The sequence below is a fragment of the Physeter macrocephalus genome, chromosome 7 (genome assembly GCF_002837175.3).
Source record: "Physeter macrocephalus isolate SW-GA chromosome 7, ASM283717v5, whole genome shotgun sequence".
Taxonomy (NCBI): Eukaryota; Metazoa; Chordata; class Mammalia; order Artiodactyla; family Physeteridae; genus Physeter; species Physeter macrocephalus.
In genome coordinates, this window is record NC_041220.1 from 54749901 (window position 1) to 54763964 (window position 14064).

General features: G+C 36.7%; 1 protein-coding gene across 2 annotated transcripts in view; it reads right to left on the reverse strand.

Annotated features, from left to right (window-relative positions):
- GABRB1 (gamma-aminobutyric acid type A receptor subunit beta1) overlaps positions 1–14064 on the reverse strand; it is a 418665-nt gene that overhangs the window by 94716 nt on the left and 309885 nt on the right. For both annotated transcript variants that reach the window (XM_024132011.3, XM_024132012.3), the window contains exon 5: positions 3786–3868. In XM_024132011.3, the coding sequence (XP_023987779.1) occupies positions 3786–3868 (83 nt within the window). The remainder of the gene's footprint in view (positions 1–3785; positions 3869–14064) is intronic.

The window sequence follows — 14064 nt, forward strand, 5'->3', positions numbered from 1 at the left end:
TTGAGGCCACAGACAACAGATATATATCATTATCTCAAGTAGTTTTGAGAAAAAGGAAATAGAGAGATTAGGAAAAGCTGAAGGGGAGGTGGGAGGGTAGAGTAGAGGTGTTTTGTGATGAGGGGAGTTTTCAGCTTGTTTTTAGGCTGTGAAAAAAGAGGTAGCAGAGAGGGTGAGACTGAGGGTCTGAAATATCAGGGGTGTAGGTGTGTGTGAATTTGAGAAAATCAATTACCAGAGGAGGAAGAAAGGGGTCAGGGTTAGCTTATAAAAGGAAGAGGAGCACCCCTTCCTCTTAAATACAGGGGGCTAACTTAGAATGGTGAGGATATAAGGGCATTTAGAAGAAGATGGGTGAGACTGCTGAGAGATTTCAGAACCGAAATGGATTCTATATTTTTTGGGGGGTGGGGGAGGTACTGAGAGGTGGCACTATCTGCTGACAGTGAGGGTAAGATTAGGGTTGAGATTTTCTTCAATAGTTGCTGCAGAAAATATATAGGAAGAGGCATTAGACTCCTTCATGATTGTTGTCCCAAAGCCTTTCTATATTTCCACGAGGCTTGTGGCTATCAAACCTTTATGTGATAGCTTTATTGATTTCAAATTCTGAATCCTCTTAATACTAAATTCCTTGATTGATTTTTTTCCATGTGCCATTAACTCATTTTATATCATCCCAGGACTATGAAGCTATTACTGTGCTCCAAGTTCAAGGAAATTTTCAATTTAACAAGGCTTTATGGCCTTCCTAATTTTACTAGATTAGATGACGATAAAGAAAGGCAAAACATCTTTAATATTTCTCAAAGGACCTGATCAAGGAAAACATTTCCCCATCCTTGGGATTGTCATGGAAGAGAATACAAACTAGTAAATTTTGTAAGGTAGGTAAAGTTTCTACTATATTGGTTACAAAATTATGATTGGTTCAATCTTATACTGGTGAAATGTCTACTTTATCATTCCTTTTCCCCAACCGACACTAGAACCACTCATTTGTAATCACTTTAAAGCTCAGTTATGGTCTTCATAAAATGGCAATTCAGGGAGATCTGTTTCAGCAAATAATGTAACACATGTTTTTTCTTGAAGAGTTAAAAAATAGATGGATAACAGATTCAGTATTTATTAACACTTGGTAGCATATCGATTATGTACTTAGGCAGGAATAAGCAAAGCTCATTTGGACTCCATATAATTGCCATATGTTACTTTGTCATTTGAAGTTATTACCCTTAAGATTTAAGATCTCTTTACATTGGTTTATCTATTGTCAATAAGGGATACATCTTAAGGAAAGTATTAGAGCTAAGCAATGTTGTCATTTGAGGCTTCAAATTTTTTTTTTTGGTAACGTCAATGGAATCAGGACTACTTGGTTTCCTGCATCCACAGACTACATTTTATCCACAGTTGCAATCATTTGACCCTTGCCCTAAGAGTTAAATTCTGCTTCAGCTTCTGGGATTGACTCTAACCTTTATCGGGGATAATTTTAGGAAATATAGACCAGTCTTTGGTTGATTCAGCACCCTCAGTCTAGCTGGGAGTTGTTCTGATTGGTGCTATACTTCTAATCATTGATGTTCTGCTTCTTTGCTCAGCTGTTGATTACAGGATTCTATTATAGAGAAAATATTACCTGGGCTTGAATCCTCACTTTACCACTATCCTTGCCTTGTTGCTCTGGGTAAGTTATTTTACTTCTCTGAGCCTCAGATACATTATCTCTCAAATGTTGTTAGAAAGACTTCTGTTACAGAGGTGTTATATTAATGCCTAGCTTTTGTCTGGCAAATAGAAGGCAGTTCCCTATTTTTTCCCTGTCCCCCAAGTTCCTGTCTTCATACACTCCTCATTACACAAATTCTTGCAGGCCTGAGTTTCTGCTTTGCTTTAGGTAAACATCTTTAGGGACTAGAGTTCTGTGATCTATTGTTGGATCACTTTATGATGGTCACTGTCTGCCTACAGTCCTATATATTAACTGATCTTAGGGTCCCAGTAACCATGCCTCATCCATCTGCTCAGATAACTGATTGCATCTTACTGAATTGCCTCAATGATTATCATATGTCTGGGTCACTACTTATTGCCTGACATCATATCTTATGATGACTTTGGACTCTGATCGTTTTGGCACCCCTCATCCCTGCTCCGCAAAAGTTATGTTTAATTCTGCCTCATTTATAGTTTTGGTCATTGTATGATATGATAAATGGACCTAAAAGTCATCTATTTTCTAATATGAATAAAGAAAATTGCCTTTTTAAAGAAAAATGTAAACCTATAATAATAGGAAGACTCAATATGCAATATAAAATAAAATATGCATTTTAGGAGAAAATGTTGATAATTTTAGCACTTGTAATTTATGCACAGAATCAATTCAAGTACTCATCAAAATTCATTCTTCAAGTGAATGATATAAACATAAGATCTTGGAATTTTGACAGACTGTCATATCCTTCCAGCATAAGCAAAGGTAAAAAATCACAATCAATGGAAGAGAGGTCAAGGGTAAAAGGTAACTTATATGAATGAGCACCCTTCTCTTTGCATGTCAGTTTCAAAATCTAATGATTTACTTGCTTAGATGAAGTTCTGTCTTATTTATAAAATATTATTGACCAGTAATAAATGACTGGGTTTATATTTCATTCCTATAGTTTGAATTTGGTTGTCATTGGCATTTAAACCAAAAGTCACCGTTAATACTTTCATATTTTAATAACTTTCAGCCAACCTATTTATATAATACATTTTAAAATTAGAATATTAATTAAAGAATAGCTCATGAAGGTTATGAATTCCAGGTTCTAGTGGTACTAGAATAATGTCTAGGTCTGAATCTATATATCTACATAAGCATCTTTATCTATTTCTATGTTTGTATTCAGTAAAACTAGAAAATGAATGTAATTACTTAATAATCAGACAATGGGGAATACATTTTTTGTTTAATAATATTAGAGGATCACCTGGAATTTTCCCATTTTTCTTTACCATTTTGATGTTTAGATTTGGAAAGCATTTTAAATGATCTAAATAAGTATCTGCCTATTCTCACATTACATTAAGTGGTATTGCAATGCTCGTAATTACCTGCTGCACTTTCTGTGCCCCTGTAAACCAGGAAATAGCCTTGGCCTGGTATTCACAATAAATGGGATCAAATGTCTGCATATTGATGGTTGAGAAACAATGAAACCAAGATAATCAGATTAAAACTTAGTGACTAAAATATTCTAATTGTTAAGAAAGCAATCAATGGAAAAACAGGTCAAGAGGACAAAGCTAAACCACAAGCCTCATGAATACCACTTATCATCTTGTTCTTCCCATGAAGAAAGACAATTGCACACAAGACTTTATCATAGTGTTTTTCTAAGAGACAACAATTTACAGTCCTTCAGGCGGACAGACTGTAGAGCCAAAAACAATCTCACAAAGTCTTTTCATATTGAAATATTTTTGCTCTCTTATTAACGCAGCTTGGGTATTGGAAGGTCTTAGGAGAAATTCGATTCTGAGAAGAAGGCATGAGTTTATAAATTGTCCAGCTAAAATAAGTGGACTTTCCTTAGTGGTTCAAAAAGATAATTGCATTGAAATGAACCTTAAGCCTCCAATACAGAGAAAAGTGTTACTGTAAACCCTTTGAAAAGTTGGCAGGGTAGTGTAGCTAAAAATATCCCGGTATCAATTACTCAGTACAAGGTGGAATTTAATTGAGTCAAGCAAACATCCCTCTTTTTTGTTCCCCTGTCCAAATAACTCACAACTTTCAATCTCCAGGGTGCAGTTTTGTTCATCCAGAGGGTATCTTCGTAGATCCATCATACAAGCAGCTGTGGTTGTGATCCTGTCAGGGTGAGAGAGAGAAAAGACAACATCATAATGACGATGACTTTCATTTCCAGGCTTCCCAGCCCTGAATCATGCCTACCAGTTGGCATCAAAATTTTGTGATTAAAAATTTTGAAAGCAGACAGATTGAATTTGAGTCTTTCTTTGCTGCTCACTAGCGGTGTGAGGTTGAGCTAGTTAATTTATCTCCAGGAGTCTCAGTCCCCTTATCAATCAAAACACCGACTGCATAGAATGGCTGTGAGGATTAAAAGAGATAATATATGCGAAACCCTGAGCCCAGTGCTTCATACTTAGTAAGTGTCCCACAAACGATGGCTATTATTATAGCTATTATTATCCCAGGCCCTTCCTTTATTTACTAGCCTCCTAGCAATGTCTTTGCCGGTATCTGCAGCAAGTCTGGCTTTATGAGGAGGAGAACATCTGTGTTATGTCAAAGCCCACCTTCCTCTCCTGCTACAACCTAATGATAAAACAACGAAAGCAACAACAACAACAAAATTCATCCTTCATGGCTTTTGATGCCTCACACTCCCCACTATTAGGGAGATTTGTCAGATTCACCTCTGAGACCCTGGTCTACTTATATTCAGTAGATAGCATATAACCAGTAAAGAAACATTATCCTAGGATCAGTGTTTACACCATATTTATCATCTCCAGTTTAGCTTATGTATCTATGCAAACCCAAGGATCCTGATTCTAGATATCCTACCTGGGTTTCCACTATCCCTCCGTTTTCTCATGCCTGGGCTGGTTTTCTGGACTGTGGTGTCTGAGAGTAACTTAAATTCATATGGCTCATCCACTCATACAAACATTTGATATCACGCTGGAATTGACAAAATACTTTTCTTTAAAAAACTATTTACACGGTCCCTTTTCACAAAGTAATGTATAATCACAATTTAAAAAATTCAAAATTCAAATTTAATAATAAACTTCCTTTCTACGTTAAGCCCCAGGAGCTTCAACATTGGAAAATTTCCATACACACTTTGAATGCAAATAAAAGCCCAGCTATATCTTCTTATGGGTGAACTTCTTAAGAAGACTACCGCATACCCTGTTCTGAACCTAGCTTGTTTTCATTGACACTGCATCTTGGATTTGGTTCTATATTAGTAAATAATAAGCTATTTGTAAAAAAAAAATTACTACAGTGTATTGAGTTGTATGGAAATGCCATAATTTATTTTCCTAATCACCCTGTAGGGGGCATTTATGTTGTTTCATATCTTTTACTTTTACAAATAAAGATGCTCTGAATATACTGGTACACTCTACTATATCTGACTACATTGACTGGCTATTTCTAGAAAGGGAATTGTTGATAGAAAAAAGGTATATGCATTTTAAATTTTGCCACATTGCTGTTCATAGAGGTTGAGCCAGTTTACACCCTCATCAACAGTGTATGTAAATTTGACAAAGTTCTTTTCATACCTTTGTTTTTTGAGGCTGTCAAGGAAAGTTATTATTTTGGTCATTTGTGTTAACCTGACAGGCACCTTCTTCCTAAAAACATTACTAGGAATAACCCTAGACCTTCCCAATTTCTCTTTGGCTTTCTTTATGAAAGATAAAAGTGAAGATTCTCTTTGAAGCCTTTCTTAGACAGGATGTTGGTCAATTAATCAGATTGATTTGAGCATTAGGCAAGAGCAAAAGGAATTTTAAAGTTTAATTAAAATTTTTTTAAGTGTTTTACAAAAACTTTGAAGACTGGCTGTATTCCAGAATATAGGACATAAAAGGATTTTACTAGATTACTTTTTGCTTCCCGCTCCCATAATCATATGACTTGATTAATTTTTTTCATTTCACAATATGTCATGAATATCTTTTGTTGTCTGAAAATACAATTCCACCACATTCTTTTTATGGTCTGCAAAGTGTTTCAAACACACTCAATAAGACAACACAATAAATATTTAAAAATGCTTAAAAACATCATCTCTCTACTATATTCTTTGTTTAATAGCTGCTTATGAATAAAAAATTGTGAAGATGTGAATATTCTCTAGGAATTACTGAAGTGTGGCCATCCTTATGATCTTATGAAGTAGCCAATTCTTTTCAACCAGGGATCATTTTTACCAACAGGGGACATTTGACAGTATCTGGGGACAGTTTTGATCATCAGGCTGGGGGTGGAGGGTGGATACTGGGCACCTAGTGAGTGGAGGCCAGGGATGCTGCTAAACATCCTACAGTGCCCAGGACAGCACCCAACAATTAAGAATTATCTGTTCCAAAATGTCAGTAGTGCTATGGTTGAAAAACACTGCTAAAATGGTACTTTCAGACATTTTTCCTCTGAGGAAAATTGTAATAAAATGAAATCTTTGAGAGAACCTCAACATATAAAATACAAATGAAATAAGTGAAAGCCATATGTTGTTAATATAGATTTGCCATGTAAGTTCAAATGTTGACATCCATTTTAATGAGCACACACATTTGAAAGAAGGAATTATGATGAGTATTATGGTATTAAGTCTCCCTCAGCACCAATTATTTTTGTGTTATATTTTATTTGTATGGTATTGAGAAAATCCTAACAAACATGGAAACACTTGCTTCTAAAATCTTACATGACCAGGCATGGGCTACCCTGAATTAGGGGGGAATATTACCCCTCTGCTTTGTAACTGCTGCTATTATCAATGGCACCTTTGCAGATGGTTCAGATACATTAATAGGTGGTTGGTCTCTAGTAGGTACTTAGCAGTGGATTAAAAGGAAGCTTTACTTGGTGTTCCATGCTCCGCATAAGCTAACCTGGCAGCAGAAGTTAATATTATGATGGTCTTGAATGCATTAAAATGTGGCGTAGGCTCTAGGTCCACCTACCTCATCAGAAAGAGGAAAACAAATACCGTATGCTAACACATATATATGGAATCTAAGAAAAAATAAATGTTATGAAGAGCTTAGGGGTAGGACGGGAATAAAACACAGACCTACTAGAGCATGGACTTGAGGATACGGGGAGGGAGAAGGGTAAGCTGTGACGAAGCGAGAGAGTGGCATGGACATATATACACTGCCAAACGTAGAATAGATAGCTAGTGGGAAGCAGCCGCATAGCACAGGGAGATCAGCTCGGTGCTTTGTGACCACCTAGAGGGGTGGGATAGGGAGGCGGGGAGGAGATGCAAGAGGGAAGAGATATGGGGATATTTGTATATGTATAGCTGGTTCACTTTGTTATAAAGCAGAAACTAACATACCATTGTAAAGCAATTATACTCCAATAAAGATGTTAAAAAAATGTGGCATAGGACACATTACAGTGTACATGCTTATAGTTTAAAAATAATTATAATATTTAAAAATAAAATTGAAATAAGATATGTGTGGAACTGTTAAAGAGCTTTTGGGATACTTGATAACATCATTTGAGCTCCACTGGTCAGCTTTCCTCATTTAATTGACATCATTTTTAGACACATGTCATCTGGTTAGTTAACCACATCATATGAAAAGCAGGACATGCTGAATCACTGTTTCACACAGTATAAGGCTCTGGAGTTTTTACAAAGCAATTTGAAAAGTCAACCAAACATTGTCTGTAAAATGAATAACGTGTCTCAGGTGTTTGGGTACTACAGTTGTGAGTGGTAAAAAAACAGGGTTTGGAGAGCATAACTGAATTGACTGTTGCTATCTATCATGATCGATCTATTCAGCAATTAATAAATATGAGAAATTTAATTTATATCACCTTGGGAAACTGCACATCACACCAGAAGCTTGCCCATGACCTGATGATTTTTCAACAATGATCGCCTGTGTGAGTTTACTTTTCCTGCCCCAAATCCCATTAAGATACCAAAGAGAGTTGAGTCATCACAACACAGAAAGAGAGGAAACTTGGAACTTGAGCTGCAGGAAGTGCCTGACTTTCTCTGTAGAGCACTGACATTAGTGAAACAACTTCCTTCTTGGGATCTATCTTTTCCAAATTTTGAATTCTCAAGAGGATTTCATTGGCTCAACTTGGATTAGGTGCTAACACTCCCCAAATTATTTATTAAGGCCTGGAAGGAAAGCTACACACATACAAATATGGTCACCAGGGACCTGAAAGGGTCTCTTATCTAAGAGAGGGATCATTGAGACTCACTCAGACAGGGACCCCTCTACAAGTAGGTACTCATAAATTCATGATGTGGCCCATAGAAATTTATGCAACAGAATGTCAGTCTCTGCTAATTTAAGAGTTTGGCATTTCTAGATTTTGTAATATGTATGAGTGAGTTGAGTATCCTGAGCTCTTTGTGAGAAAAATTACTCAGCAAGAATTCCCAGGTGCATCAAGAAAAAGAGAGATGTCCCTGAGCAGAGTGCTGTCCAGCTCTTGTCTTCTGGGTGTGAAGCAACAATGAACACCTCGAAGAATGACTGCTCCCTGTGTTCCATTTGTTTGCCTTGCCTAATGCAATTGCTCAGCAGTGATTAGTCACCTCTACAACTAATTAACACATCTTCATGGAAATGTTCTCACGTCGTGGCTAAAGCAGCCTGATATTCAAAATCTTCTATGGAGTCAAAGTTGCCAAAGATCACAAAACTGGATAGGTTGAGGGCTTCGAGACTGAAGCATTTTTTTGAATTTTGTTTTTAACTGTTCACACTCAAGTCATTCATTCTCACTGTGTGAAAATATGATTATTGGCTGATAGCAAATGAAAGTATAATAGAGTAGAACCAGCGAAAGACAAAAGTATTAACTGACTGTTTTTCCAAACTCAGACTTCCCAGAGGTACGGATTCATGACAGTGTAACAGTCATGTCTTCTTTCAAAGACATTTAGAATGACTTACATTATCATCCAATTTATTGACATTTTGAAGGCTAGGTCAGAACACTGTAATAGGCTGTTAGTTAGAAACTTTGGTCCCACGATACTTTGGAATGAATGGAAATCATGTTGCTGTAGTATTTATGTATTAAGGTGTATGCTGCATGGTCACTGACCCTGAATCACTATAATCACAACTCATGTGTATTTGATGTCTAAGGGTAGCATGACTCTCATTGCTGATAAGACACATCCAGGTAGTCCTGACCCTTAAGTAGCTTAAAGCCTAGCTACAAACACACACACACATACACACACATGCACGCATGCACACATATAGACATATGGAGTGTGCACTTTTGCAAATAAGGATGGGGACTTAAATGAATGAATTATGTACATAAGGTTGAGATTTTCCTATAATCTTCAATCTTATAGGGATGAGCTCTAATTTTTAATGTGATCTCTGTAGAGCATAGCTGTACAATTTAATAGAATCTATATAAAAGGAATATGAGAGGGCTTCCCTGGTGGCGGAGTGGTTGGGAGTCCGCCTGCCGATGCAGGGGACACGGGTTCGTGCCCCGGTCCGGGAAGATTCCACGTGCCGCGGAGCGGCTGGGCCCGTGAGCCATGAAAAAAAAAAAAAAAAAAATGGAATATGAGAAAGGAGAGAGGAAAAAAGCCTGAAAATGCTATATCCTAATCACATTCCTAAGATTGGTGAGATTGATAGTGAGTAGCAGTATAAGATTGACATCAGTATCACTTTGTAAAGTTTGTTTGAAGAATGTCCCATGGCTCCCTTTGGCCTCTAGGCTGTACCCTTAATCCATGTTAGAGTCATCATCCAACGAAACCAATGAAAGATGGGTTAGCCTAAGTCATGACCAATGAGTACATAGATTTTTTTCCTTAGCTAACACTTACTGAGTGGTGAAAAGAATATGTATTATCTTCATAGTTGGCACCAAATTTTATTTTAGGTAAGCTACTATGTTTAGGAAAATACCTTAGCATTCGAAGGTGAAATCTTGAGAGCATGAGACATGAATGATAAAGAAGCAAAAGGAGATAAACTGCTGTGAGATTTAAGAGGAATTAGGTGTGGGGAAGCAAAATGATGGAGTAGCAAAACATTTTGAAGAATGGTATTCAATTTTAAGATTTTTACATTGCTCTTATAATAAATTTTTCTTTATTTACCTAAACCATGTTCTCTCCCCAGCAGCCCCACCCCAGTCAATTCTTATGCAAATGTTTTATTTTTATTCTTGTAAAGTGGCTGAATTCCATATCTTGACCGCATTCAAGGGACAGTAGCCTATAAATTAAACCAATTCAGCAAAACCTGAACTTCAAAGCCAGAGACGGCCAAATCATGAAGCCCTTTGGGAAGCCTCAGCAACCCTGGGGAAGGTGTTGGACTCCCACAAATAATGGGTTGTGTGTTTAAGCTACTCTTACCTAGATCTTAAGGGGCAGAGTGATCTTAGCTAACAGTATGTTAGAATCCTATATGACGGGCACAGGGCTAAGCACCATATTTACTGTATTGGTTACCTATTGCTCTTGTAACAAGTTACCACAAATTTAGTGGCTTAAAGCAACACAAATTTATTCTCTTACTGTCCTGGAGGTCTGAAGTTCTAAAATCAAGGTTTCAATAGGGCTGTGTTCCTTTTGGAGGCTCTACGGGAGAATCTATTTCCTTGCCTTTTCCAACTTCTAGAGGCTGCTTTGCATTCCTCGGCTCATTGCCCCCTTTCTCTATCTTTCTCCATCATTCCAATGTCTGCTTCTGTCCTCACATCTCCTCACCCTCTGACCCTCCTGCCTTCCTTGTATAAGAAGCCTTGTGATTACACTGGGCCCACCCCAGATAATCCAGGATAATCTCATTTCAAAATCCTTACATTAATCCCATCTGCACAGTCCATGTTGATACCTAAGGAAACATATTTACAGTCCTGAGAATTAAGATGTGGACATCTTTAGAGGGCCATTATTCTGACTACCATACATGCATTATTTAATTTATTATTTACAAAAGCTTTATTATGTTGATGCCATTTTTATGCCCATTTCAAAGATAAGGAAACTGACATCTGATGAGACTAGAAAAAGTTTCCAAGTTTATATAGTCTGTAAATGAGGTTCAAATTCAGATATGCTAGACTCAGGAGCTAAGGTTTATTATCTTTCCAGTTATTATATTCAGGCCAGATAAATCTAAGCAGAGAACAACTGGTTCAGTAAAATTTCTCCCACAAGCAGTAAAACAGATTAAACAACTAAGAGTTGACCTTACTATAAGTTTGTAGTGTTCATTTAGTTATCAATAATTTAGGACATCCTTTATCAACTCAATAATGAGTATAAACATGATAGAGGACTTATTAGGAATCAGGTAATACTATAAGCACGGAGGTTACAACAGTTAAAAATATCCAACTGCAGCTTCCTGCTGTCATAATTTTTGTTTTGTTTTGTTGTTTGTTTTTTAGTACTGTCAGGTAGCAGAAGATAGAAGATGGAGCCATTGTCTACTGGTTTAAAGAAATAACCAGGGAGGATATGCTTATCTCTCATTTGGGACTACTAGCTTTGCCATTTTTCTAGAAACACAAATGTCTCACATTAGAGAAATGTTTACATTATCAAGAAAACATGACAATCACTCAGGAGGGAGAGAGTTCAATCTTACACTTATTTGATTGGTGTGTCTGGTTGGTTTTTGGATGCCTTAACTTAAGTTTGTTGTATTCCGTGAACAGAGGTATTCTGCAGGTGGATACAGGGTAGAACAGGCAAGAAGAAGGTTATTATATGCACATAGAAGTTCAATGCTTGGTACATAATAGTCTCTCAATTAACTATAGCTATTATTATTTTTAAACTATATGCTTCTAAATACATACATACATACATGTAAGATTACTAATACAAGTGCATTGTAAGATTAATGCAGGGTCATAGTAAAACACCTGAAAAATACAGAAAATTATAGATAGAATTAAAATGATCCATAATCTCATCACCACAATCTGATTATTAACTTCCTTTCTTCTAAGTATATTGTTTAAAAAAGTTGAAATTACATTGTATTTAACCATTTCATTTGCTGCTTTTTGCTTGAACATTCCTCTGTTGGGTGACATCAGAAGGTACTCTTTGGTGATGCTTTAAAAAAAATCTACACTGAATAAATAGCATTCTTGTTGCTCCTCTTATGTTTTTATTTTTTGATTCTACTTTCTTTTCTCCCTCTGTTTTGTACTCTTTGTGCTGAATGTTAATGACACTCTTCTCAGTGCAATCCCAAGCCGTCATTTTCAGGTAATTAGCTACATACCAAATGTTGTGTAAATGGGCTCATTTTAATTCATTTCTGTTGGACGAGAGTGATTCATGAACCACTTTGTGAATATGAAAAGCTGTTCATAAATCAGAGCAGCCTGGGGCAGAGGAACAACCACAAAAAGTACTCACAGGGCAATAGTAATTAATAGGCCCTTGTCAAGGACCCAGTGCTAATCTCAGTTATGTTTATGTCTCACTGAGTTCAAAATAGACTATTTCCCCCAAATTATATCACTATATTCATATATCTGTGGAGTATAAGAACATGTGTTAAATTTCTACCATGCTTAATGTTTCCTAGGAATAGTCAGCTGAGATATGTGTTAGGTGGCAGAAAAACCAAGGCTACCCCTTCTAAATCAGAGCATCTTTATTATCATTATCTTGATCATCAGCAATTTCTGTAGTAGACAAACTGTGAGGAATTAAAATAATAAGCCCGTAAACAAGCGAAATGGACTTGGAAATGATAGTAAAAGTCAAATTCAAAGAAAATGTTTACTTCTGATGGAATGCCACGACTTGGTAAGTGCAGGATAGTTAAATAAGAACTCAGAATTAGGAGACAAAGCAAAGATATGGATCTTCTTTCACAGCTATTCATTTTCTTTTTGGCTTAGTTGCAGAACTTCTCTGTTGTGTTGCCACATGGTGAGTTCTCTCAGAATAAAGAGGTGACACATTTACTGAGGGGTAATCAGAGTAATCTTGAAATGGTATTCCTGAAGGAGTGAAATAAGATTCTAGAGTGATAGAGCATTAAAATACTGCATTGTGTTTGGACAATGGCTTTATGTAGGGAAACAAAACAAAGCAAAAAAAAAAAAAAAAAAAAACCCAAACAAATACAAGTAAGGCAGTAGTATAAATTGTGCAAAATTTCCAGTTCCCCATGAGAATAAGAGTGGGGCTTGGGACATCATCCTTTTTCTTTTTAAACAAGTAACACATTAAAAAATATTCTGAAATTAGTGGGGAAATATTACTTCTAATATGACTACTAACAGCATTGTGGTATATTTATTTTCACCCCCCCTCCCCAATGGCTGTGGGATTTTTTGCATGTTGTAACCATGTTTAGGGTTCTCTCTTCTTCCCTTTGAAACTTAATATATAATAATCAGGATTGCAAATCTTTCAATGGGAAACAATATACTTTATCCTGGACATTTAAGTGGTTTTCAATTTTATTAGTTTAAATGAAAGCTAATAAACACTTACATGAATATATAGATTTTTCATGTTTTGGATTCTCTTTTTTTTATAACACCTTTATTGGAGTACGATTGCTTTACAATGTTGTGTTAGCTTCTACTGTATAACAAAGTGGATCAGCTATATGCATACATATATCCCCATATCCCCTACCTCTTGCGTCTCCCTCCCACACCCCCATCCCACACCCCCATCCCACACCTTTAGGTGGTCACACAGCTTGGAGCTGATTTCCCTGTGATATGCGGCTGCTTCCCACTAGCTATGTATTTTATTTTACATTTGGTAGTGTATATATGTCAGTGCTACCCTCTCACTTCGTCCCAGCTTACCCCTCCACCTCCCTGTGTCCTCAAGTCCATTCTCCATGTCTGCGCCTTTATTCCTGCCCTGCCCCTAGGTTTTCAGAACCATTTTTTTTGTTTTTTTTAGATTCCATATATAGGTGTTAGCATATAGCATTTGTTTTTCTCTTTCTGACTTACTTCACTCTGTATGACAGACTCTAGGTCCCTCCACTTCACTACAAATAACTCAATTTCTTCTCTTTTTATGGCTGAGTAATATTCCATTGTATATATGTGCCACATCTTCTTTATCTATTCATCGGTCGATGGACACTCCATACTGTTCTCCATAGTGACGGTATCAATTTACATTCCCACCAACAGCGTATGAGGGTTCCCTTTTCTCCACAACCTCTCCAGCATTTATTCTTTGTAGATGTTTTGATGATGGCCATTCTGACCAGTGTGAGGTGATACCTCATTGTAGTTTTGATTTGCATTACTCTAATGTT